General features: G+C 46.7%; 1 protein-coding gene across 2 annotated transcripts; it reads right to left on the bottom strand.

Moving 5' to 3' along the window:
* Positions 1 to 16,026: 16,026 nt before the first annotated feature.
* LOC140914590 (uncharacterized) lies at positions 16,027 to 26,409 on the bottom strand. Of its 2 annotated transcripts, none has more exons than XR_012159913.1 (2): positions 25,322 to 26,409; positions 16,027 to 17,231 (listed from the first exon to the last, which is right to left on the bottom strand). XR_012159913.1 is itself a non-coding variant. In XM_073352759.1 (2 exons), exon 2 carries the CDS (start codon positions 20,206 to 20,208, stop codon positions 19,546 to 19,548), a length of 663 nt encoding a protein of 220 aa, XP_073208860.1. In that variant the 5' UTR covers positions 20,209 to 23,237; positions 25,322 to 26,409; the 3' UTR covers positions 18,725 to 19,545. The 2 variants fall into 2 exon arrangements, 1 of the variants encoding a protein (XP_073208860.1); XM_073352759.1 differs by lacking the exon at positions 16,027 to 17,231 and adding an exon at positions 18,725 to 23,237.
* Positions 26,410 to 26,897: the final 488 nt, after the last annotated feature.

Raw genomic sequence — 26,897 nt, 5'->3', positions numbered from 1 at the left:
CGCTCGGGACCAAAACAAACACAGAGTCCAGTTTAAAAAAACATACGTGGCCTCAGCGTCACAGTCATTGGGGTTATGGGAAGTTCAGCGTCTCACAGCTCCAGCCCAAGATGGGGACTGTGGTGTGAGACAGGGCTTCCCCCACCCCCACTCTTATCTCTCCTACCTTAAGTTTAAAAAACCACCCAAACACACACACATCCCATTTTGCAGGGAATCAGTTTCACTCTGCCTCCTCGGCTGTTCTCTGCCAGACACGCTCTAGTCTGACCATCAGTCCCTGTCTGACCTGCTTGTCAGGCATGGGGCTGTTTTCATAGAAAGGATCCCACTCAGAATCAGATCCTGCTCAGAGAGTATTGCCTGAGCCATTGCTCTGCGTGGCTGTAGCGTCTTTTCAAGCTCTTATAATGCAGCACTTTCCCTTTTGATACTGCCAGCCTGGGCTGTGAGTAGTAAATACATTATTGTTGTGCTGCTGAAGGAGTACATGCTCCCAGCACAGCAGCCAAGTGGATGGGTCTGTTTTGCGTGTCTCTTCTTCAACACCAAATAGACCCCCACAACTGTCTGCTGAGCTTGAATTTCCCCCTTTCATCAGCAATATTTCAGCCTCCTTTTCACATTCTCCCTTCTGCACAAACATAAATAGCACACTGGTCTGCCATTCAGAGCAAACCAGTTGGTGCAATGTTAAGGAGACTTGTCTTCAAGAGTTCGCCCCACTGACCTGTACACCACATTACTCAGGGGGAAGAATGTTCAGAAACAGATTTAGTTCACCTTTCAGAAGGTTCAGTGGGTGCTTCCCCAGCACCAAACTCTAATCATGTCCTTTGATGCAGTCAGGATCATTTTTGTCACTCCTAACAGTAACAACTGCCCCATTGATTCATGGAGCAAAAATGGCAGCATCAATGTATCTGCCTCATATACATACACAGGGTTAATGAAGGATCTCCTGGCGTTCCCTCTTCACACAGACCATTCTTCCAGGCACAGACAGCTGAAAAGGTAGCCATTAATTTTGCACCAACACAGTTTTCTCTGTATAACCGAAACTGTTCCATGGAGTAGGTGAACCACGGTTGCTCAGATGAAAACCAGAAAACAATTACAAAATACATGAAGCTGATCCCCACCATGTGTATGTCTGAGCCTTTCCACCAGGAAATGGGCCTGTCATACATATAAAGGGAAGGATAAAACCCTTTAAAATCCCTCCTGGCCAGAGGAAAAATCCTCTTACCTGTAAAGGGTTAAGAAGCTAAAGGTAACCTCGCTGGCACCTGACCAAAATGACCAATGAGGAGACAAGATACTTTCAAAAGCTGGGAGGAGGGAGAAAAACAAAGGGTCTGTGTCTGTTTGTATGATGCTTTGGCTGGGGACAGAATAGGAATGGAGTCTTAGAACTTAGTAAGTAATCTAGCTAGGTATGTGTTAGATTATGATTTCTTTAAATGGCTGAGAAAATAGCTGTGATGAATAGAATGAATATTCCTGTCTGTGTGTCTTTTTTGTAACTTAAGGTTTTGCCTAGAGGGATTCTCTATGTTTTGAATCTAATTACCCTGTAAGGTATCTACCATCCTGATTTTACAGAGGTGATTCCTTTACTTCTTTTAAAAGTCTTCTTGTAAGAAAACTGAATGCTTTTTCATTGTTCTAAGATCCAAGGGTTTGGGTCTGTGGTCACCTATGCAAATTGGTGAGGATTTTTACCAAACCTTCTCCAGGAAGTGGGGTGCAAGGGTTGGGAGGATTTTGGGGGGAAAGACGTGTCCAAACTACGTTTCCCAGTAAACCCAGATAAAGTTTGGTGGTGGCAGTGGAAATCCAAGGGTAAAATAATTTTGTACCTTGAGGAAGTTTTATACTAAGCTGGTAAAAGTAAGCTTAGGAGGTTTTCATGCAGGTCCCCACATCTGTACCCTAGAGTTCAGAGTGGGGAAGGAAACTTGACAGGGTCTCCTCCTGGATCCACTCCTCAATGCTCTTCTTCTCCATCCCGAAATCCTTCAGGGTACTGACAGCAAATCAGTGGAGCTCCCGACTGCTTGAAATAATACTTGGGAAAAGGGAAGGAGAAGAGGAATAAAACTTAAATCAACTACTTTTGCCTAAGTATGGTTACATTGTAAGTACTCTGAAATTTAAACTACTTGCAGCTTAATGCAGAGAAAGGGAAGCTGGAATAACAGTATCCTATACCTTAACCTCATTGTACTTTCATTGCCATTACAATGAGTATGCAAACTAAGTTCACTGTAGTTCCATTGGTTATCATGCCAAATTGCACCAGCTTTAGTCTATAATAGAATGTGAGCTGTCATGTTAAGTGAGAAAACAGGCTGTTGGTATAGGAAAGTAGTTGTCTGAATGAGACTTTTTTCCCTTTTACTTCTGATTACAAAAATCTGAGTAAAGTACATGTTCTCACACATCATAAAACTAAGAAATACATTGGGACATAAATAGGTGGGTAAAGTTTGTATTGTTCTAATAAAAGAACTGTGTAATTGCATAGAATTTTCATTGTAACTAAGGTAACTAAAGGAAGGGATTTCCCCCCTCCCCCCATATGAATATTCTAGGTATAAGAACGATAGTGTAGTTAGTGCAAAGATATTGTGGCATATTCATCTATCAGAAAGATAACTCCAGTAGGGTTAACGTAACTGCAGAAGGTTCACAAACTCAATAGTTCTGTGAACTTTTCAAGCCCTTAGGATAGTTGGAATTTCATTGCAAATTCCACTGGGTTTGCCCACCACTTGATGCTCACAGAATCATAGAACCATAAGTTTAGAAGGGACCAAAAGGGTCATCTAGTCTAACTCCTGCCAAGATTCAGGATTCATTGTGTCTAAACCAGTGGTTCTCAAACTTCACATAGCATGCCTCTGAGTGTGACCCCCCCCCCCCCCGTATAAATTAAAAACATAGGTTTTTAATTTAATTCAATTTTAATTTAATTTCATTGTAATGGGGGCTCAGGCTGTCAGCCCCACCAGGCACAGACTGACAGCTTGCAACCCCCAGATAATAATCTCGCACCCCCTGCAGGCTCGTGACCCCTAATTTGAGAACCCCTGGTGTAAACCATCCAAGACAGATGGCTATCCAGCCTCCTTTTGAAAACCTCCATTGAAGGAGCTTCCACAACCTCCCTAGGCAGTTTGTTCCATTGTCCTACTGTTCTTACAGTTAGGAAGTTTTTCCTGAGATTTAATCTAAATCTGCTATGCTGTAGTTTGAACCCATTGCCTCTTGTTCTGCCCTCTGTGGTAAGAGAGAACAACTTTTCTCCATCTTTTTTATGGCAGCCTTTCAAGTATTTGAAGACAGCTATCACATCCCCCCTTAATTTCCTCTTTTCCAGACTAAACGTACCCAGTTCCTTCAGCCTTTGCTCACATGGATTGCATTCCATCCCTTTGATCATCTTTGTCAGTCACCTCTGGATCCTTTCCAGTTTCTCCAAATCCTTTCTATACATTGGTGACCAAAACTGGACACGGTACTCCAGCTGAGGCCTAGCCAGCACCATGCAGCACCACAGCCCAGTCTGAGCCTAAATATATTGTAAACACTGGATCATACTTTCCACTGAGCTGTCAAAGTATAACAAAAAAGGACCAACAAATTTTAACATTAGTCAATTAATTAGTTGGTTAATTAGTTAATTGAGAATATTAGTGGATTTCATAACAAAGGGATAAAGGAGGCTGTGTGCAGCTCTGCCAGTCCTAGTCAGGATTAGTACTGAGTAGCAACCTTGAATGCATTGTTTTCCCTTCAACATTTTGCATTTTGGATCTCATGGTTGGTCTTACTCTGTGAAGAGCAATAATGAAGCATAAAATCATAGATTTCAATGCCAGAAGGGACCACTGTGATCATTTAGTCTGACCTCCTATGTAACACAGACCAAAGAACTTTCCCAAAATAATTACTTCTTTTAAGAAAATATTCAATCTTGATTTAAAAATTGTCAGTGATGGAGAATCCACCATGACCCTTGGAAAGCTGTTCCCGTGGTTAATTTCCCTCACTGATAAAAAAAAATTATGCCTTAATTTCAATTTGAATTTGTCTAGATTCAACTTCCAGCTGCTGGCTCATTAGACCTTTCTCTGCTAGATTAAAGAGTCCATTATCAAATATTTGTTCCTCATGTATGTAGTTGTAGACTGTGATCAAGTCACCCCTTTACCTTATTTTTGTTAAGTTAACTAGACAGAGCTCCTTGGATCTATCACTATATGGCATGTTTGCTAATCCTTTAATCATTCTCGTGGCTCTTTTCTAAACTCTCTCCAATTTATCAACATCCTTCTTGAATTGGGGCACCAGAATTGGACATAGTATTCCAGCAGCAGTTACACCAGTGCCAAATACAGAGATAAAATAATCTCTTTATTCCTACTTGAGATTCCCTTGTTCATGTATCCAAGTATCACATTAGCCCTTTTGGCCACAATGTCATACTGGGAGCTCATGTTCAGCTGCTTATCCACAATGACTCCCAAAACTTTTTCAGAGTCACTGCTTCCCAGGATAAAGTCCCCCAGCCTGTAAGTATGGCCAACATTCTTTCTTCCTAGATGTATTAAATTTAGACGTATTAAAATGTTTATTGTTTGTGCCCAGCTTACTAAGTGATCCAGATGACTCTGTATCAGTGACCTGTCCTCTTTGTGATTTACAACTCCCCCAATTTTTATGTAATCTGCAAGATTTATTGTTAATAATCTAAATACTCTAATGCTGCAGAACAAATTTCTGCAACATCCCTGGTTTTTCAGTCCTTGAAATCATGAAACAAAAATGAATGTGAATAGATGAGAAGTTAATGTATATATTAGTATATACGTATATTATATCTGGAGCACCTCTGACACCTGTAGTTACAGTGTGCGTTTATGCTGAAAAATTATTTAGAATGGCACCTTTTACTCAATAACCCCACTCCCCGGGCATATTCAGTCAGATCTGCTGACTGTAATGACTAAGATAAATTGTTACTTCTTTTTGTCCATTTTTACCCAGCACAACCAAGACTGACTGAGCAATAGTCTGTTCCAACCTGCATATTATTAACAAAATTGTTTACTTTTAAATTGCAATGAGTGACACTTGAGCATACTTACCAATGGCAATGGGGTTACACAGATGTTATAAGGGCATAATTAGAAGATCACGAGGTTGTACAGAAGAAGCCTGTACCTTTACCTTGAGCATTACCTGACCTTTAAGTGGTGTATTATTTATTATTTGTATTGTGGTAGCATCTAGGAATCCCATTCATGGACCAGAGTCTACTGTGGTCGGCACGGTACAAAGAAAGATCAGAAAGATGGTCTCTGCCTCAAATGTTCTTATAATATCATTGCGGGGGGGGGGGGGGTATTGTTTTTGTCTAGGAAATGTAGCTGTTTGAACCAAGGGTCTCATAATAATAACACTTTGCAGTCACACAGTCATTAAACAGTGAGCTCATGCATTTCCCACTGTTTAATTAACCACAGTTCAGTTCTATTTTGAGACCTGACTATGAAAAAATGACTCCTCCTTACTCCACAGATCAGCCCCTTGGTGTATTTATTCATAGTCATATCAGCTGATTTAATGAAAGCATTACACTCTTACCTCCTCTATAGTTTGGGGCAAGTTCTCAGTATTCAGCTGCATCATGTTCCCTATGATGGGAAAAGCAACAGGATCAGGTGGCAGGTTTCAGGGTGGAAGAAGTGTTAGTCTGTATCAGCAGAAACAACGAGGAGTCCTTTATTTGGGCATAAGCTTTCATGGGCTAGAACCCACTTCATCAGATGCATGGAGTGGAAAATACAGTAGCAGGTATATATATACACAGTACATGAAAAGATGAGAGTTGCCTTACCAAGTGGAGGGGTCAGGACTAACGAGACAATTCAATTAATAGTAGAATACCAAGGGAGGAAAAATCACTTTTGTAGTGGTAAGAGGTTGGCCCATTTCAAACTTTTGACAAGAAGGTGTGAGTAACGGTAGGGGGAAATGAGTATGGGGAAATTAGTTTTTGTAATGATCCATCCACTCCCAGTTTTTATTCAGGCCTAATTTGATGGTGTCCAGCTGGCAGCTTCCCAGTTCCAGACATCTTTCTTCATGCTGAAAAGAAAAGAAGGCTAGAGATACAAATCACCAGGAAAATAGTTTCGGGTAGCTGTGTTAGTCTGTATCCACAAAAACAACAAGGAGTCCGGTGGCACCTTAAAGACTAACAGATTTATTTGGGCATAAGCTTTCGTGGGTAAAAAACCCCACTTCTTCAGATGCATGGAGGTATAAAATAGTTGTTGCTCCCAGAGGTTCCATTGCAGAATGTAGCAATTTTTCTGGGGTCTGACAGGGAATTGACTGGTGTTTCTGCAAAGGAGGCACAAGCCAACTAGCTAATAGGAGCTCTCATGTTGCCTTGGTAAACGAGATTAGCCCTTGACCAGCAAAGGAGACCTCACATACTGTACGGTGCAAAAGGGGGTGTATGCAATTAGCCAATAGCAGCTCTCAGGTCCTCTGGGTTAACAAGATTATTCATTAAGTAGCAAAGGATACCTAATATAACCAAACAAGAAATAAGCTTTTGAACTTTTATTTGTATAAGTACTGTTTTTTCCTCTCCAAACTTTTCCCCCTTATTTAACCAATCACTAAGGACAAAAGTAATCACGATATGAATCCATCTCATTCTGTCCAGACTTACATTCAATTATTATTAGAGTGGGTTGAAACTTGGAATTTCCATTCTGCAGGAAATTCCCATATATCAAAATGTCCGTTGTCCCAAATAAGAAGGAAAAGTCAAACTTTCCTGCAAAATGAAAATTCAAATATAATTTGTTTTGAAAATACAAATACTTTGTTCTGATAAGGTCGGAGCACTTCATTTCAACTTTATTATATACATTATTAATTATTATTATAATAGTCAAAATGATCAAGTTGCAACAAAGTGCTTTGACCTTATAATATCAGACACTTTGACCTTATCAGAACAAAACATTTTAATATTTTTTGTCAAAAAATTCAGTGTAATTGATATGTTCCCACACAAGTGCTCCATCTGAAAACTTTTAACCAGCTGGTATAGCTATGCCCACATAGGCCTGGTGGTGTAGACATTTAGATTGTAAATTCTTCTCGACCAGGCACCTAGCACAATGGGGCCCTGACCCATGACAGGTGCCTAGATACTACCAAAATAAGAAGAACTGACCTTGGGGATAACATATTGTCTGAACTGGGTGTTTCTCACTGCAGCACATCTAACGTTCACGGGGACAACAGAGAGGAACCTCGATCTCATGTAGCGTGAATGCAGGGTATCTGGCTTTGATTTGCTATGCAGGGAATTTGTGTTTGGCCAATCACATGGCCAACCTCTTAATGAATTTTCTCTGTCATTAAATGAATGACATTTAAGACAATTTGTAAAGAACATGCTTCCAAGCAAATTGCCCAATTTTTTGCCACTTTGTCTGTAAAATATCTGCTTAGGCAGATGCAGACAGGCAACAGTACAAACCTGACTAATTTTATGTTATAAAAGATACTATCTATGATACCTACAACAAAGTGCCAACAATGCAATTACGGGGCAGTGATATGACTCATGCCTGGCTATATTACACAGGGGCGGCGAGTTATATGGGCTCGTGGTGCCCATGCTCCAGCAATATTCAGGGCCCGGGGGCCTGGCTCCACCAATGTTTGGGGCCAGGTCTCTCTCTTGGCCCCACCTGCTACCCCCACGGGCCTCCCCCAAGCGTCCCTGCCTGCTCCCTGGGCAGCGGGCCCCCTGCAGCTCCATGCTGCGTTCTGCTGTGCCAGCTCCTGGCATCAACTGCTGCCACAGGGTCCTAGCACCCCCCAACCACTAGTGCCAGGGCAGGCTGACCCAGGCTGACCCTGATCCTGCCCTTCCACCTCAGATGGACCCTTCCTTTTTCTGGCAGGACCCTCCACCAGCACAGGGGGCCTCCCTGCCCGCAGTCACCACTCCTGCCCCACGCTGGGCAAGGGGCAGCTCCATCCCCCACCCTCAGTGAGGCTACAGTGAGGGGCAGCAGCACGGGAGGAGGCGCACATATGAGGGCAGAACACCCCCCATACCCACCACAGGTGAGGCAAGGGGGCTTCCTGGACCTGAGAAGGGCCCTAGGAGCAAATGCAGTGACAGTGGTGTGAGGTGAGTGTGCTGCCAGGGGGGAGAGGGAGAGGCCGGTGGGGGGAGGGCTGGGGAGAGTCCGCCTCTTTGGCCCTAGCCAGGGACAGCCTGCCTGCACCCCGAACTCCTAATCCCTAGCCCTGACCCACCCCAGAAACCACACCCCCAGCCAAAGCCCTCACCCCCCCCCACACACACCCGAACCTTCTGCCCCAGCCCTGAGCCCCCTCCTACACAGTAAACCCCTCATCCCTGGCCCCATCCCACAGCCCTCACTCCCGCACCCTAACCCTCTGCCCGAGCCCCTCCCACACCCCAAACCCTTCAAGTCCTCAGCCCCACCTCAGGGCCCTCACAATTTTACATTATTTTAAAATATATATATCAGCTTACAAGGCAGGTGTGCGTGTGTGGGAGGGGACTTGGACCTGTTCTGGGCACCACCAAAAATTATACAAACCTGCCGCCCCTGATTATTACAGAATAGAGCACAATGTGATGTCATTGCCCATGCACATAAACTGCTAAGCAAGAGAGTCGTGAAGCACCTTGCTCAAAGCCAAATATCAATGTGAGCTTGGAGGAAGCCCATGAGATGGGAATTTGCTGCAATTTGAATAGCTTACAGCGGGGATCTGTAACTCAAATCACCACAAGGGTCACATGAAGACTAGTATATTGGCCCGAGGGCTGCATCACTGAAAACTTTTCATACAATGATACAAAAGTATAGTCAAAAATGAAAAAAATGAAGAGTAATATAGTATGCTATTAAAAGTCAATGTATTAACTTTTTAAAAACTATAATGCGAAAAGTCAGTGCTAATTTTGACAGTCATTTAATTTTTGGCCACTTAGCTTGCAGTGCTTTGCCTCAACCAGAGCACCAATATTAGGATTCAGAGTGGTAGCCATGTTAGTCTGTATCAGCAAAAAGAATGAGGAGTACTTGTGGCACCTTAGAGACTAATAAATTTATTTGGGATATATATATGAACATGAAAAAATGGGGGTTGCCATACCAACTCTAACGAGACTAGTAAATTAAGGTGGGCTATTATCAGCAGGAGAAAAAAAACTTTTGTAGTGATAATCAGGGTGGCCCATTTCAAACAGTTGACAGGAAGGTGTGAGTAACAGTAGGGGAAAAATTAGCATGAGGAAATATTTTTTAGTCTGTAATGACCCATCCACTCCCAGTCTTTATTCAAGCCTAATTTAATGGCGTCCAGTTTGCAATTTAATTCCAGTTCTGCAGTTTCTCATTGGAGTCTGTGAAGATTTTTGTTGAATAATTGTGACTTTTAGGTCTGAAATTGAGTGTCCAAGGAGGTTAAAGTGTTCTGCGACTGGTTTTCGAATGTTATAATTCTTGATGTCTGATTTGTGTCCATTTATTCTTTTGCGTACAGACTGTCTGGTTTGGCCAAGGTACATGGCAGAGGGGCATTGCTGGCACATGATGACATATATCACATTGGTAGATGTGCAGGTGAATGAGCCCCTGATGGTGTGGCTGATGTGATTAGGTCCTATGATGGTGTCCACATTCCATACAAAAAACTAAAATAGGAGAATTTTAAGACTGCACAGTTAATCACACATGCCAAAACTGGGGTTACACACACAACTTTTTCTCTGGCCCTTTGAGACTATGTGTTATTTTGTAATCTTTTAATTACAGGGTCAAGTACTGTTTTTCATACAAGATATACCTTTTTTCTACACCCTTAAATTGTATAGCATCTCACAGTGATTTTTCAACTAACTTTTATTGCATTGTCACAGTAGCCCACTATATGCTTACTAGGAAAGGACTTGCCACTTAGCCACTCAAGTTTATGGTAAGTATGAGTGAGGGTGGGCAAATGTGTGTTGTGATGGGAAGCTGTGTTGATTTGTGCTTGAGTTATGTTGTGCTGGGAGATTTTGGTTGATTTGTGTTGGTGGCAAATAAGGGGTGTGTGCTGGGGTGAGGGGCTATCTGTATTTGGACTTGCTGGTTGTGTTGTTGTGTAGGTGGTTGTGCTGATATGTGAGGTGGCAGCTAGGCACAAAGGTGTGGCAGTTGGGCCAAGTAATCCACCATCTTTGAAGTCTCCCTCATACAACCAATGAAACTGTAGCATGCAAATTATCTATTGAGTAAGGGTGGTGATTGGTTGAGTTATCTCTGATATCACAATGGTCTAGTACTCCTGGCACAGCACAGATACACACCTTTCTGTAGTTGTACACCAATTGTCAAGTCAAAATAGCTGAGAACTTCAAAACTGGTTGGTAACAGACTGCAAAACCCCCACTCCACCCCTTCCATGAATCCCCGCCCCTGCCCCATCTCTTCCCACCCCTTCCCTGCCCCCATTCCAACCCCTTCCCCGAAGTCCCTGCCCCAACTCCGCCCCCTCCCTGCCCCTATTCCAACCCCTTCCCCAAATCCCCACCCCGGCCCCACCTCTTCTCTGCCTCCTCCCCTGAGCGTGCCACACCCCCGCTCCTCCCTCCTGGAAAGTCCTAAGCACCACCAAACAGCTGTTTGTTGGTGAGAAGCACTGGGAGGTAGGCAGAGGAGTGGGGATGCAGCATGCTGGGGGGTAGGAGGGGTGGGGGAGAAGGGGAGCTTGACTGCTGGTGGGTGCAGAACACCCACTAATTTTTCCCCGTGAGTGCTCCAGCCCCGGAGCACCCATGGAGTCGGTGCCTATGGCAGGCCTCAGGAAATAACTCTGCCGAGTGTTTGAGACCCCTGGCCTAAAGCATAGGCAGAGCTTTGAGTCAGACCTTTTCATGGTCCTGACACCTACAAGCTGATTAAATCCAAAGATGAAAGGACTTTGCCTTTATTTGAGGGGAAGATGCCCGCCTGCCAGCCCTGCAATGGGAAGGTACCTGTCATCTACAGAAGAGGAACAGCTCAGGTAGTGCCAGTGCAGGCTTCTCTTGCACAAACACACACATCCCTTCCCCCTGAACACTGCTCTGGGGATGATCCCTTGTGCCGTGCAATCCCCACAGCTCCACAACACTTACAATTAGCTGTGTGTGCCAGAGTGCCTGTGTGTGTTAACCTTCAGTCCCTGGGCATTTCAGCAGGATCAGGAGTCCATGTTTCAGGGTGGGGCTGGTTGTCCCTGTTCCCAAGAGGAGTAAGGCTAATGTGCTTCTTACCAAGTCACCGACATGAAACACCAGCTGGCTGTTCTGTGGAAATGCATGGGACAGCCTTGTGATTGTTGGCTTTAAACCTAGAGGAATTTATCCCCAAGAGCAAAAAAAAAGTCTTATTTTCTCAGCAATATGTAGCCCACTCTGACAGGGTGGCTTGCCCCTTGTGGACTAGATGTCTGGGGCCAGCCAACCCTGATTACTAAGGAAGCACACCTGAACAGGGTTCCCCCGGGTCCCACACAAAGAGCAACAGGAAGGGGTGGGGGGGTAGTTGAGAGAGATCAGAGACTACTAATAGTGAGTAGGCTCCAGCAGAGAGTCCTGGGGCTGAGACTGCAGGGAATTCCTGCAGAGAGCAGACTGGGGGCAGATGAGAAGCTCTGCAACTGTGTGTTTTGTTTTCTGTCAGTAAATTAGACCCTGGGAGAAGGGGCATTAACAGAGGGGAAAAGCCTGTGTGGAGTTTATCTCAGGAGCCCCTTGAAGGGGGAAATGGAACTGGTTTGCAGGGCTGCCCTGTGTTCGCTCAGGGATGCCATGGCATGGCAACTTGTTCAAACCCACCTAAATCTGGTGGATACTCTATCATTTCTGCAGTGCTTTGGAGCACTGCTCAGTGTCCCCATCCTTGTTTTTAAACAGGTGAAAATTGGAGCATGACTGTAACCAGGTTAGTTTTCATATTTTGCTGTAATTTTAACCTCACGCTGGGCAGCATGGTAATGTTTGGGCTACAAGCACTCCTTACTCTGTGTCTTGTATGCTATTTACCTGAAGCATTTAATGAAAATGAAAACTGAATGCTTACATATATATATTAGGGCTGTCAAGCGATTAAAAAAATAATTGCGATTAGTTGAGTGATTTAAAAAATTAATCGTGCAATTAATTGCACTGTTAAACAATAATAGAATACCATTTATTTAAATATTTTTGGATGTTTTCTACATTTTCAAATATATTGATTTTAATTACAACTCACTTTATTTTTGCAAGTATTTGCGCTGTAAAAAAACCAAAAGAAATAGTATTTTTCAATTCACCTAATACAAGTACTGTAGTGTAATCTCTTTAACATGAAAGTTGAACTTACAAATGTAGAATTATGTACAAAAAAATCTGCATTCAAAAATAAAGCACTGTAAAATTTTACAGCCTGCAAGTCCACTCAGTCCTACTTCTTATTCATCCAATTGCTCAGACAAACAAGTTTGTTTACATTTTCAGGAGATAATGCTGCCCGCTTCTTGTTTACAATGTCACCCAAAAGTGAGACCAGACATTGGCATGGCACTGTTGTAGCTGGCATTGCAAGATATTTAAGTGCCAGATGTGCTAAAGATTCATATGTCCCTTCATGCTTCAACCACCATTCCAGGGGATGTGCGTCCATGCTGATGTTGGGTTCTGCTCAATAACAATCCAAAGCAGTGCGGACTGATGCATGTTCATTTTCATTATCTGAGTCAGCAGCAGAAGGTTGATTTTCTTTTTTTTGTGGTTCGGGTTCTGTAGTTTCTCTTTTAAGACTTCTTTAAGACTTGCTCTTTTAAGACTTCTGATGGCATGCTCCACACCCCGATCAGATTTTGGAAGGCACTTCAGATTCTTAAACCTTGTGTCGAGTGCTGTATCCATCCTTAGAAATCTCACATTGGTACCTTCTTCGCATTTTGTCAAATCTGCAGTGAAAGTGTTCTTAAAATGAACATGTGCTAGGTCATAATCCAAGACTGCTATAATATGAAATATACAGCAGAATGCAGGTAAAACAGGGATGGGGACATACAATTCTTCCCCAAGGAGCTCAGTCACAAATTTAACTAATGCATTATTTATTTAACGAGCGTCATCAGCATGGAAGCATGTCCTCTGGAATGGTAGCCAAAGCATGAAGGGGCATATGAAATGTTTAGCATATCTGGCACATAAATACCTTTTAATGCCAGCTACAAAAGTGCCATGCAAATGCCTGTTCTCACTTTCAGATCATAGAATCATAGAATATCAGGGTTGGAAGGGACCTCAGGAGGTCATCTAGTCCAAACCCTGCTCAAAGCAGGACCAATCCCCAATTAAATCATCCCAGCCAGGGCTTTGTCAAGCCTGATCTTAAAAACTTCTAAGGAAGGAGATTCTACCACCTCCCTAGATAACGCATTCTAGTGTTTCACCACCCTCTTAGTGAAAAAGTTTTTCCTAATATCCAACCTAAACCTCACCCACTGCAACTTGAGACCATTACTCCTTGTCCTGTCCTCTTCTACCACTGAGAATAGTCTAGAACCATCCTCTCTGGAACCACCTCTCTGGTAGTTGAAAGCAGCTATCAAATCCCCCTTCATTCTTCTCTTCTGCAGACTAAACAATCCCAGTTCCCTCAGCCTCTCCTCATAAGTCATGTGTTCCAGACCCCTAATCATTTTTGTTGCCCTTCGCTGGACTCTCTCCAATTTATCCACATCCTTCTTGTAGTGTGAGGCCCAAAACTGGACACAGTACTCCAGATGAGGCCTCACCAATGTCAAATAGAGGGGGACGATCACGTCCCTCGATCTGCTCGCTATGCCTCTACTTATACATCCCAAAATCCCATTGGCCTTCTTGGCAACAAGGGCACACTGTTGACTCATATCCAGCTTCTCGTCCACTGTCACCCCTAGGTCCTTTTCCGCAGAACTGCTGCCTAGCCATTCGGTCCCTAGTCTGTAGCCGTGCATTGGGTTCTTCTGTCCTAAGTGCAGGACCCTGCACTTATCCTTATTGAACCTCATCAGATTTCTTTTGGCCCAATCCTCCAATTTGTCTAGGTCCCTCTGTATCCTATCCCTCCCCTCCAGCGTATCTATCACTCCTCCCAGTTTAGTATCATCTGCAAATTTGCTGAGAGTGCAATCCACACCATCCTCCAGATCATTTATGAAGATATTGAACAAAACCGGCCCCAGGACCGACCCCTGGGGCACTCCACTTGACACCGGCTGTCAACTAGACATGGAGCCATTGATCACTACCCGTTGAGCCCAACAATCTAGCCAGCTTTCTACCCACCTTATAGTGCATTCATCCAGCCCATACTTCCTTAACTTGCTGACAAGAATACTGTGGGAGACCGTGTCAAAAGCTTTGCTAAAGTCAAGAACCAATACATCCACTGCTTTCCCTTCATCCACAGAACCAGTAATCTCATCATAGAAGGCGATTAGATTAGTCAGGCATGACCTTCCCTTGGTGAATCCATGCTGACTGTTCCTGATCACTTTCCTCTCATGTAAGTGCTTCAGGATTGATTCTTTGAGGACCTGCTCCATGATTTTTCCAGGGACTGAGGTGAGGCTGACTGGCCTGTAGTTCCCAGGATCCTCCTTCTTCCCTTTTTTAAAGATTGGCACTACATTAGCCTTTTTCCAGTCATCCGGGACTTCCCCCGTTCGCCACGAGTTTTCAAAGATAATGGCCAATGGCTCTGCAATCACAGCCGCCAATTCCTTTAGCACTCTCGGATGCAACTCGTCCGGCCCCATGGACTTGTGCACGTCCAGCTTTTCTAAATAGTCCCTAACCACCTCTTTCTCCACAGAGGGCTGGCCATCTACTCCCCATGTTGTGATGCCCAGTGCAGCAGTCTGGGAGCTGACCTTGTTAGTGAAGACAGAGGCAAAAAAAGCATTGAGTACATTAGCTTTTTCCACATCCTCTGTCACTAGGTTGCCACCCTCATTCAGTAAGGGCCCACACTTTCCTTGGCTTTCTTCTTGTTGCCAACATACCTGAAGAAACCCTTCTTGTTACTCTTGACATCTCTTGCTAGCTGCAGCTCCAGGTGCGATTTGGCCTTCCTGATTTCTTTCCTACATGCCCGAGCAATATTTTTATACTCTTCCCTGGTCATATGTCCAACCTTCCACTTCTTGTAAGCTTCTTTTTTATGCTTAAGATCCGCTAGGATTTCACCGTTAAGAGAAGCTGGTCGCCTGCCATATTTACTATTCTTTCGACTCATCGGGATGGTTTGTCCCTGTAATCTCAACAGGGATTCCTTGAAATACATCCAGCTCTCCTGGACTCCTTTCCCCTTCATGTTAGTCCCCCAGGGGATCCTACCCATCCGTTCCCTGAGGGAGTCGAAGTCCGCTTTCCTGAAGTCCAGGGTCCGTATCCTGCTGCTTACTTTTCTTCCCTGTGTCAGGATCCTGAACTCAACCAACTCATGGTCACTGCCTCCCAGATTCCCATCCACTTTTGCTTCCCCCAATAATTCTTCCCAGTTTGTGAGCAGCAGGTCAAGAAAAGCTCCCCCCTAGTTGGCTCCTCTAGCACTTGCACCAGGAAATTGTTCCCTACGCTTTCCAAAAACTTCTTGGATTGTCTACGCACTGCTGTATTGCTCTCCCAGCAGATATGAGGAAAATTAAAGTCACCCATGAGAACCAGGGCATGCGATATAGTAGCTTCTGCGAGTTGTGTATGAATATGAGTATGTGTATGCATGTGTCACAAACAATGCAGCTGAAGCCTGCCACCTACCAGCAGTGACCCCAGCAAACGGCCCCTCCGGGCTGCTGCCTGCAGAGAGCCAGCAGGTGCCACTGGGCTGTGCCCGCCAAGGAGTAAGTAACCGAGGCAAAAACCACAGCCAGTCAGCCAGCCAGGTGGAGGGGGACAAGGGGCTGCACAGTGCCCTACCTGCCCTAGACCCTCCCTATTTCCTAGAAAGTCAGATATCAAGGATTGTTTAATCTCCCTTCCAGGCACATAAAAGGGTGCAGGGGGCACACCAATGGGTGACTAGTAGTAGGGAGAAGGCAGGGGTGAATGAAGGACAACTAGAACAGCCTTCATGAAATATAGAAGATACTTAGAGAAAGTTTTGTCAGTTTCAGTCTCTGCACTCTGCAGGACACTGACAAAACAAGAAGAGATCTGAAGTCGTGCCCCTATGTCCTAAGGATATTTCAGGTGTTTAATTCAATATATAAAGAGGGTGGAATGAAAACTATTATTTCTTTCAAAGGAGGCACAGTAATTTCCCTGACTATCCAGTTTTCCCCTCCTATCCCTTTGTGGTTTTGTCTATCGGGCTATTTGCTTTCCCTGTGAATCTTTCGTTGCTTTAGCAAAATTCCTTTGCCCAAAATAAACCCTGATCGTCATGACACATCTTCCCACCACGTTCTTTGTGGGTTTTTTTAAACAGTAACATTTCAAAGAGGATCTGCAAGCAGTTTGGGCATCACAACCATGATCCTCTGCTGGGGAGGGAATGGGATAGATTTGAACTTGGAAATGGTTCCCGATTTTGATTGTATTTTTTGTGTATTATACTATTGGAGATCCCCTCATCCAGGGGGCAGAAAAGAACTGCCCCTGCCTTCATCACACACACACCAACAACTGTGAGTGAAATTAACAAGGATGCCAGAAATGGCCCCTAATCCCACGGGCTGAACCGCGGAGGGAACAGCTGAGTTTAAACAGTCATTATGCAGGTGGAAGACGTCCTGGGCAGGCTTCTCCCTCAGCCAGTCCCCTTGCTCCCCACCACAAGCTAGAGGGGAGCCACTGCAGAGTGCCATGCACAGGAAGCACAGAACCTAGCTGCGGTCTGCAGCTGGGCCGGAGGAGGAGAGGGAGAGAAACAACAAACAAATGTGACAGTGCGTTTCCCCTTTCCAAGCTTTTATTAGCTATGAGTTTAAGCTGTTTGTTATGCAGCCAAAGGAGGTGAAAGTTTGCCAGTACTGAATATTCCACTTTCTTGCCGGTACGCTGCTGCACTTTCATCTCTGGATCTACTGAGTGTGTTCATCCTATTTGTATGTATGTATCATTCTTGTATCTGAAACTAGAAATATGAAGTATTACTCTGATGTCCTATCGTAATTATGCAAAGTGTGGGCAATTAATGGTGGCTTAGCATCTTGATGGCTCCCATTGACTAGGACAATTGGGTGTAAATGGTTTATTTACCTACAAGCCTTCTTGTGGACCTGAGGGCCAGCCTGTGGGTAATGAAGAATGAGGTCTTACAGTGACATGTGACAATGTCACCTCGTACTGGAATCCATCTTAAATCTGGTACTTTTCCATTTAGAAGGAGGGATGGGGACCCAGAGAGAGACAAAGGATTCCCGCCTTGTGCCAAAGCCATAAAATGGGGTGGAACAGAACAAAGGAGGCTGCAGTCATGAGAAATCCCCTACCTACCACCTGCGCTAGAACAAGAACTGTACTGGGGAGAGGACTGGGCCCAGACTAAGAAGGCACCTAGTCTGTGAAAGAAGCTTATTGAAACAACTCTGAGGGTGAGATTTACCTGTATTCAGTTTCTTAACATATTAGACTTAGACCTGCGTGCTTTTGCTTTATTTTACTTGGTGACTTACTTTGTTATGTCTGTTATTACTTGAAACCACTTAAATCCTACTTTTTATTCTTAATAAAATCACTTTTATTATTGAACCCAGAATAAGTGCTTAATACCTGGGGGAGCAAACAGCTGTGCATATCTCTCTATCAGTGTTATGGAGGGCGGACAATTTATGAGTTTACCTTGTATCAGCTTTATACAGAGTAAAACAGATTTATTTGGGGTTTGGATCCCATTGGGAACTGGGTGTCTGGGTGCTGGAGACAGGAGTACCTGCTGAGTGGTTTTCAGTTAAAACCTGCAGCTTTGGGGACGTGGTTCAGACCCTGGGTCTGTGTTGCAGCAGGATTGCATGTCTGGATCAACAAGACAGGGTTCTGGAGTCCCAAACTGACAGGGAAAACAGGCTCAGAGGTAGTTTCAGCATGTCAGGAGACAGTCCCTAGGGGGTCTCTGTGACCGAACCCATCAGACAAGCGAGATGATGTTTGTCCTAACTGTGATGTCCTGGAAGGCCATCCTCGAGGTGCAAGATCTCCCTGCAGCAGCGTCTCCACAGGTTTTCTTCAAGCTGCTTTTCCTATCAATGCTGTTCATCTGTGAGACCCTGAAAGCACTGAGGGTCTTCTTAGAGGCTGTTACCCGATGGGCATTCCATGGAGCAGCATCAGGTTTTTGTGGAATCGGCAAGAGAGCGATCATCTTCTCAGTCTCCCCTAGGGTCTCTGAAGCAGCATGAAGATTTTCTTTTGAAGTCGTGGCAGCAGATTCCATCTTCAAAGCGGTAGTCTTCCTCAAGATAGCAAGTCAAGTCTTCTAGAAGGTATACTTTCTGCCTCAGTAATTAAACTGATAAGAACAGATTTAAAATTTGTATTAAAACTAATGTTAAAAAAATTATATAATACATTGGTTGAGAAAAGAGTGTACATCTGAGTAGAGTGCTTAGATTATCCACAAATACAAAGTTTGTTTTTAAAAGTTTTATGATACATAGAGTACATAATCAGCTATAACTCAAATTTAGGTGAATAGATTTAACAATTCAGTTTACATAATAGAATCCGAATACTCGAGTACATCACTCATGAAAAGCTGTAGAAAGATTTGGTTGTGGAAAGCAAAATATATCAATGCATGGAGATTGTCCCTCAGTAATTGAGAATTAGGTTGGTTGTCCATTTAGAAAATATAATCCATGAGGAAAGTATTTGTTACTTTCCTGACTGCACTTCTCATCTGCACTCCAGCTCATTCCTCCTGGTATTGCCGATGTCTGGTGATATGTTCTATGTAGATGTCCCTCGACCCCCTGATGGTGTCTGACACCATGAGTCGCCGCATCAGCCAAGCGTAGTGTTGACCAATTCCACATTCTCTCAGCGCTCACTCATTACTGGGGTCCCATACACCTAAGACTCCGACGATCAGTGCGTGTCTGGACCTGGTAACAATGAGCTCTCAAGGTTTCGGCCAGAAGGGCATATTTCTCTACCTTTCGAGCTTGGGCATCGTGAAAGGCTGGGGTCCTGTTCTCAAACGGCACTGTGATGTCCACCATGATGATCTTCTTCCAGTCCTCATTGGTGATGATGATGTCCAGTCACAGTTGGTTGTTGGTTCTGGGGATGGTGGAGTTTACGGCAACCTTCCCCACAGGTGGCGGGATGGCTCTGGCCAGGCAATCTTGGATGGCATTGTGTCACAGCTGCCAAGCTCTCGAATGGGGCTTGCAGCTACACAGGACATGGGGTAGCGTCTTGTTGGCGTATCTGCACTTCCTGGATCACTAGTCCTGATTCCCGTGGCAGACGGCTCTGTTCAGTGGCACGCAGTTGAGCTGGGCCCTGTGGATGAACCTCCAGTCAGCAAATTGGGTGAAGCTGCCCTCGGGGAGGAAGTGGTTGCTGACATCACACTTGCACGTCACCTCAAATGCCTTGCCCTGGTCCAACTTCCTTTTCAGGTTTTCCACGTATTGGCAGCAGGTGGCATCCTTCAGGGTCCTCTCCAGCATGGGTCTAGCTCTTGGAGTGATGATAGTGTGATCTGTATTCTTCACCTGTGGCACCAGGTCTCCAAGCTCCTGGAGTTCATTGCACCACATCCAGTGGCAGCCACTCATGTAGTCCAGTCCAGTCGTGTAGCATTGCAGGCACGAGTCCAGAGTGAAGCAAAGTCTCCCGTCTCTTCCAAATTCACCTTCCAGCAAGCCGCTCAGGTAGGTGAGGACATATTGGTTGGAAGGGGTCCTGGTGATTCGCTTCTTGATGGCATCCTGCAGAGCACTCTCCGTGATGTTCCTCACCATGGCATCCGGGCACGTCAGAAGGTGGAAGGTGTGAGTGATCATGGTAACGTTGCACAGATCACCTGTTAGAGGGATGTTGGCGCCACCATGCATTTGCGAGATGTACACCAATACATTGCTGGCTCTCTGAGGAAGAAACATTCACTTCTTCACCAGCTGCCAGATGGTGCTGTCTGCCTTGTTCAGAGGTACCTTTGCCATGGCAGATAACCTTAGGATGAATGAGATACGGGGCATCAGGAAGGTATTCAAGGCATCAATCTTCTGCCACGGTGCCAGTAGAGAGGAGTCGCTCCTGGCCACATCTCATAGGATCTCCGTGATGGTATCCTCAGGTGTCTGCTGGACATGGAAACCCCTTGGCGTGCCAAGATGTTGGTATGCTTGCCCATCTTTGAGGAAAATCATGGGTTCACCCTGGATCTGAAATGGTTTCTCCTGGACCGAATCCCTTCTACTGCCATCGATATGCAGGGATGCACACTTCCTGGCATTGAAACGGAGTCCAATCCAATTGGCAGCCTGGCTGGTGATGTCAAGCATTTGTTGGAGCCTCTCAGGGTTGGCTGCAATCAGGACCAGATCGTCTGCATAGGCCAGGATATTCACTCTGTTGCCGTATAGCTCAAAACCGCCTATACCTCTGGAGATCGCTTGAATGGGCAGCTCCATGGCTAAGTTAAAAATGATTGGCTCAGGGTGCAGCTACGGATAGGAATTTCGGGTGTCTCTCCTTCCATGGAGCGGGTAGTGGTGGTGCAGCCTTCATACAGTTCCTGGACCACTTGGAGAAAGTTTTCAGGTATCCTGAACTCTCGCAGCATGTCAAAAATGTGCTGGTGGGGCATCGATCCAAAAGCATTAGCCAGGTCAAGCCATGCTATGGCAGTCTGAAGAACAAAGTTGTGTTCACAGCAGCCTTCGCATGACATGAAGCCTTTCTGGATGGAGCTGATGGATCCTCCGTTCACCAATCAGTCTGTGATCCTAGCCGCAAGGCAGCTGGCATACAGTTTATACATGATGGAACAGAGAGATGGGTCTCCAGTTGTTGGGGTCGTCTCACTCGCCTTTCTTGTAGACGAGCACTGTCATCAACTTCTTCCAGAAGCTGGCAGTATGGCGGAACCATTTGCATTTGTTGAAAATGGCAGTTAGTACCAGGCAACCAGGGTCTCATTTTTTCAGGAAGTTGTAATGAATGCCATCTTTTCCTGGGGCTGTGTTTTTGGTCTTTGTGAGTCTGGTCACTATTTCCTGTGATGTAAAGTCTTGTTCCAGGTCCTCTGCATAGTCAACCCGGGGTAAAGGATGAAGGCACTCTGGACACTTTGCGTCGTTCTGAGCTACATGGTCAAAAACCCCCTTAAAGTACAAGAATAGTCTCTTGGACAGGATTGCGCAGCAGGATGAGGGCCCCCTAAGGATCTCTCTCATAGCTTTAGGGTGGCTTGACTGCTAGAGCTCCGGAATGCTGCTGCTGGGTCACAGCGGCGACTGATGTTCTTCTCCTGGCTTCCCTCATGTTGTTGTGGGTCTGTCTGGATGCAGGAGCTCTGTGCGCAGTCGGTGTGTTCTCCTGAGTTCCCTACCTCCCAGATACAATTTCTGCAGACAGATCTTTAGTGAGTTTGTCTACAAGGCAGTCAAAGTCCTCGAAGGAGGCTGTCTTCACTAACTCCTCCATCCAAGCGGCTTGCCATGGTGTGGCGGCCCTCACCATGGGCTGTTGCTCTTCCGGCTGCTCAAATCTCCGCAGGCTCAAGATGGAAAACTGCTGTGGGATTAGCCTGTTGCTTTTTTCCCTCCTGGTGTTGAGAATTGCATTTGGCCGGATCTTCCAGAACAAGGGCAGCATCTTCCCTTATGGATTTTAGGGCAGCACTGGTCCTTTTAGGAAGGACAGTTTTAGAGGCAGCGGGTGGGTGGCCTGTGACGTAGTGCTAGCTCTTCCGACTACAGGATCCTGTGAAGTTACCTGTGGAGGGGTGCTGACCCTTCTGACGATAGCGTTGTGATGGACGTACTGCAAGGAAGCACCAAGCCGTCTGGAGATGGAGTTGCCTTGCATAAGCTGCAAGGGAGTGCTGATCCTCCTTTTGGCAGTATCCACCTTAGGGATTTTTGAGGAAGCACGTTCTCTTTCTTTTTCATGATGTGGCTCTATGGGAGTTGGCTGGGATGCAGTAGCCGGAGTGTTTGGGGAGTTGGAAGCCGGAGCTGGAGCAGGTAGTGTTTCTGCTTTCAGAGTAGAGATGGGGTGGCGGCAATATAGACTGGTAGAGCTGAACTCTTCCAGTTCAAGATGTCCTTTGAAGGTGACTTGATGAGACTTACACTTCTTCTGCATCTCGAAAGGCAGGTCACAGAGGGCACATCGAAAGGTGATCCGCTTGCTATGGATTCTCTTGAGGTGTCTGCTGAGATTGCCAATGTACTGAAATCCTCCGCCTGGATAGCAGAAGGGGCAGAGGAGCATGTCTGTAGGGAGGGGATACTGGAGATAGATGCAATCATTCTCCTTTCCTTCTCCCTCTGTTGGATTGGCTTCAGTCATATCAGCGGATTCACTAGATGGTTCTGGTTGCTCTGGGAGAGTAGTATGGAGAGGTTCGACTGGGCAGGCATCTAGTGAGATGTTGCAGTCCATCTGGGTGGTTTCTGAGGAGACGCTGGTCTTCCCAGTTGAGGTACCTTCCAGCACAGCAGGACAATGACCGGCATGAGGATCCTGGGCAGTGGAGGAGATGGGATAAGTTCTTGGGGCATCCTTGTCCTGAAGAGCAGGTGAGATGATGTTTGTCCTGGCTGTGATGTCCCGGAAGGCCGTCCTCGAGGTGCAAGATCTTCCTGCAGCAGTATCTCCACGGGTTTTCTTCAAGGAGATGCTGCTTTTTCAATCGATGCTGCTCATCTGCGATGTCCTGGAAGCGTTGAGGGTCTTCTTAGAGGCTGTTCCTGGATGGGCGTTCTGTGGAGCAGCAGCGGTCCAAGCGGCAGTTGAAGGTTTCTGTGGAATCGGCAAGGGAGCAATCATCTTTTCAGTCTGTCCTGGAGTCTCTGAAGCAGCATGAAGATTTTCTTTTGAAGCAGCAGCAGTAGAATCCATCTCCAAAGTGGTAGTCTTCCTCAAGATAGGGACACAGTGAGTCTTCTAGAATGTGTAGTTTCTGCCTCAGTAATTAAATTGATAAGAACAGATTTAAAAATTTTATTAAAGGTAATGTTTAAAATCAAAATTTACATTTGTTAAGAGGGAAGGTACTGGACACCTGGGGTCAGGCTTGAGTTATGAGAGATTACAAGTATCAGTTACAAGGTTCACAAGATACATACATAGTAAATAACCAGCATAGACCCAGATTGGGGTGTGGGAGTTTTTAAAGAGTCAGTGAATAAGTGATCTCAGGTATGCCACCCATTAAATATATTTAGAGTCCAAGTCAGGGTTGGTATAGTGAATAGGTACATGGGTGAGGTGCATCTCTTGGTTTGTCAGGGGAGGAAGTGAGTTATTTCCCTGACCGGCGGTCTTATTTACTCCTCCTAGTACTGACGGCGTCCCGTGATGTTCTCCGTGTAAATGTCTCTGGACCACCTGATGGTGTCGGACACCATGAGCCGTCTCATGAGCCGGGCATAGCGCTGACTGACTCTGCATGCTTTCAGCACTGGCTCATTGTGAGGGTCCCACACGCCCAAAACTCCCATGACCAGGGCGTGGATCTGGATTTCGTAGCCCTGGTTTCTTAGGGTGTCAGCCAGCGGGGTGTATTTCAACACCTTCTGAGCTCGGGCCTCATGGAAGGCCAGGGACCTGTTTTCAAATGGCACCGTGATGTCCACCATGAGGACCTTCTATTTTCCTCATCGGTCATGACGATGTCGGGTTGCAGTTGGCTGTCCGTTCCAGGGATGGTGGAGTCAATGGCGATCTTTCCCAGGGATGGCGAGATGTCTTTCACCAGCCAGTCCTGGATGGCACTGTGGCGGTGCCACCAGGCTCCGGAGTGGTGCTTACAACCACACGATTAATTTTTTTTAGCTAATCGCGTGAGTTAACTGGGATTAATTGACAGCCCTAGTATCAGGGTTTGTTTGCTTTGCTATCAGAATGAGCTGCTCTCCCAGCTTTCTCCCATGGGTAGCTCATTCTGACGGGTGGGATCGCTGCAAGGTGCTGGTTCTCAAACTTTTGTACTGGTGACCCCTGTCACATAGCAAGCCTCTGAGTGCAACCCCCCCCCTAAATTAAAAACACTTTTTTCTATATTTAACACCATTATAAATACTGGGGGCAAAGCAGGGTTTGGGGTGGAGGCTGACAGCTCATGCCCCCCCCCATGTAATAATTTTGCAACCCCCAGTTTGAGAACCCCTGCTGTAAGGTCTAACTCTGAAGTATGCTTACCCCTGACAGGCTTTTTAGAAGAATTTTATGATAAGATACAGTATAGATCAGGAGGGAGCAAACTTTTTGGCCCGAGGGCTGCATCGGGTTTCAGAAATTGTATGGAGGGCTGGTTAGGGGAGGGGGTCATGGCCCTCCCCCCCCGGACTCCTGCCTCATCCAACCCCCCCCCCCGTTCCCTGACGGACCCCCAGAGCACCCCATCCATACACCCCCGCTCCCTGTCCCCTGACCGCCCTGGACCTCCGCCCCAACTGCCCCATCCAACCCCCCTCTCCTTCCTGACTGCCCCCCTGGGACTCCTGCCCCATCCAATCACCCCTTCTCCCTGTCCCTTGACTGCCCCCGGAACCTCCGCCCCATCCAACCCCCCCCCCCTTCCTGACTGCCTCCCAGGACCCCTGCCCCTATTCAACCCCCTGTTCCCGCCCCAACCCCTATCCACATCCCCGCCCTCCGAGCACCCCTCCGAACTCCTCTGCCCTCTATCCAACCCCCCGTTCCCTGCCCCCTGCCCGCGCTGTCCGGAACACCAGTGGCCGGCGGCGCTAGAGCCGGCACCGCCGCGCAGCACAAAGCACAGGCCAGGATCTGCGGCTGCGCTGCCCCAGGAGCTCACAGCCCGCCGCCCAGAGCATTGCGCTGGGGGCGAAGTGAGGCTACCGGGAGTGGGGACAGCGCGGGAGGGGCAGGGGGCTAGCCTCCCCGGCCAGGAGCTCAGGGGCCGGGCCGGGCCGGATGTGGCCCGCGGGCCGTAGTTTGCCCACCTCTGGTATAGCGTATGACTGTATATTTCAACCTTAATTCACAACCGAGCATATACATTAATTTAAAGATAGGCACCTAGAGACGTAGTTTTATAGTTCATGGCTGCTTGCAGCTTAGACCCTCCTCCGTGGTCTCCTTAACGGTGCCCTTTTTCTTGTCTTGGGCCTCCAGCCGGAGAGAGCCCCCTGGCCCAGTCAGCGCTGCTACATCCGGGCTGGTGCTGAGGGCATAGGAAGGGGCTGCAGCAGCTGAGAGCAGGAGCCGGAGAGGACAAAGACAGCTCGATACTGCGTAGCTCTGCCCAGGACGCTGCTGCTTCCGTGTGATCTGGGAGCCTGGGCTAAGCCGCTGCTGCTTCCCCGGGTCGGGGACCTGCATTAAAGCCTCCTGTGCCCCAGCCTGGCGTTTCTCCAGCGGGAACTCGCCTCGGGCTCTGCCGACGCCAGCCCCTGAGCCGGAGACTCCAGCGGAGAGGCCTCGGGGACAGCGCTGGGAGTGGCAGGTGGGTGAGTGCCTGGCTCTGGGAGCTCGCGGCCCGGTAAGTGTTCGTGCCCCCGCGGGCAAGGTCGGAGCTGGGTTCGCCTCAGTGAAGCCACTGCCCTGGCTTTGCACCCAGCTCGGATCCGCAGGGCCCTTAAAGTGGGGCGGAGCGGGGCGGGGAAAGAGAGCGGGCCCCGCGGGGTGAGGGGAGAGGAAAATAAGCAGCGTTGAGGGGAAGGGGGAGAGAGGGCGCAACGGAGTGGACTGAGCTCTGGCCGCAGGCAGGCCGTGCCCGGGGAGAAGGGCAGGTGGTGGGGGAAGGGCTCCAGGCAGACCCCCTGCTCTCGCGCCTCTGACCTTTGGCCGATTTTGCCCCATTTTCTCTCTCCTCTTCAAACGTCCGTTTAAATTCTCATCCGAGTTGGGCCATATCCCCACCCATTTTATCTGCGGCCCTTTGCCCTCACTTAGGTGGGAAATTGTTGCCCTGAGTCATTCCCCGAATGGGAGTGGGGGTTGGTGGGTAGCGGTGGGAGAGCCTGAGACACGCTGCCTCAGGGGTGGGGAGAGGGTGGCCATTTTTTGCCATTAACAGGGCTTGGAAGGGACACAGCAATGGGAGGCAGGAGCAAGTTTCTCCACTGAAGTATCGGCTCCCAGCTGCTGCCCCTCCCCCTCATCCACCCAATGCACCTTCCCCTGTCTCTGCCCCCTCCCCAGGGCCAGGAGCCTGCCCGCTCCACATACATCTCCAAAGCAGCTTTGCAAAGGGCTCTCTGCTGCCCAGGTGAATGGTGGCGGGAAACTACTTTTTCTGTGAAAAGAAAAGGAGGACTTGTGGCACCTTAGAGACTAATAGATTTATTTGAGAATAAGCTTTCCTGAGCTACAGCTCACTTCATCGGATGCACTTTTTCTGTGGTTATTGAACTTCCATACACAGTCCTCTGAAACTTTCCCTCTAATTATTAAATATCCCCCAGAGCTTGGTGCTTTCCTCTTCTATTGTCAGATATTTTGTTTTTAACCCTTTTCCTTCCCAATTCTCAAGGACTGAGATAAAAAAGTACCCTAAACTCTGCCCCATTTTCTCTCTAATTCTCCATTGCTAATGTATTATGCTTGGAGATTATCCCTTGTTTCTAATTACAAAATGTTAACATAAAATCTC

Source organism: Lepidochelys kempii, chromosome 7 (genome assembly GCF_965140285.1).
Source record: "Lepidochelys kempii isolate rLepKem1 chromosome 7, rLepKem1.hap1, whole genome shotgun sequence".
NCBI classification, from domain to species: domain Eukaryota; kingdom Metazoa; phylum Chordata; order Testudines; family Cheloniidae; genus Lepidochelys; species Lepidochelys kempii.
Note: the sequence above shows the minus strand (reverse complement) of the source record. Positions and strands in the feature narration are given on the sequence as shown.

Coding starts and splice junctions, on each gene's coding strand:
- LOC140914590 (XM_073352759.1), bottom strand. CDS start 20,208: ATGTTTCTTCCTCAGAGAGCCAGCAATGTATTGGTGTACATCTCGCAA.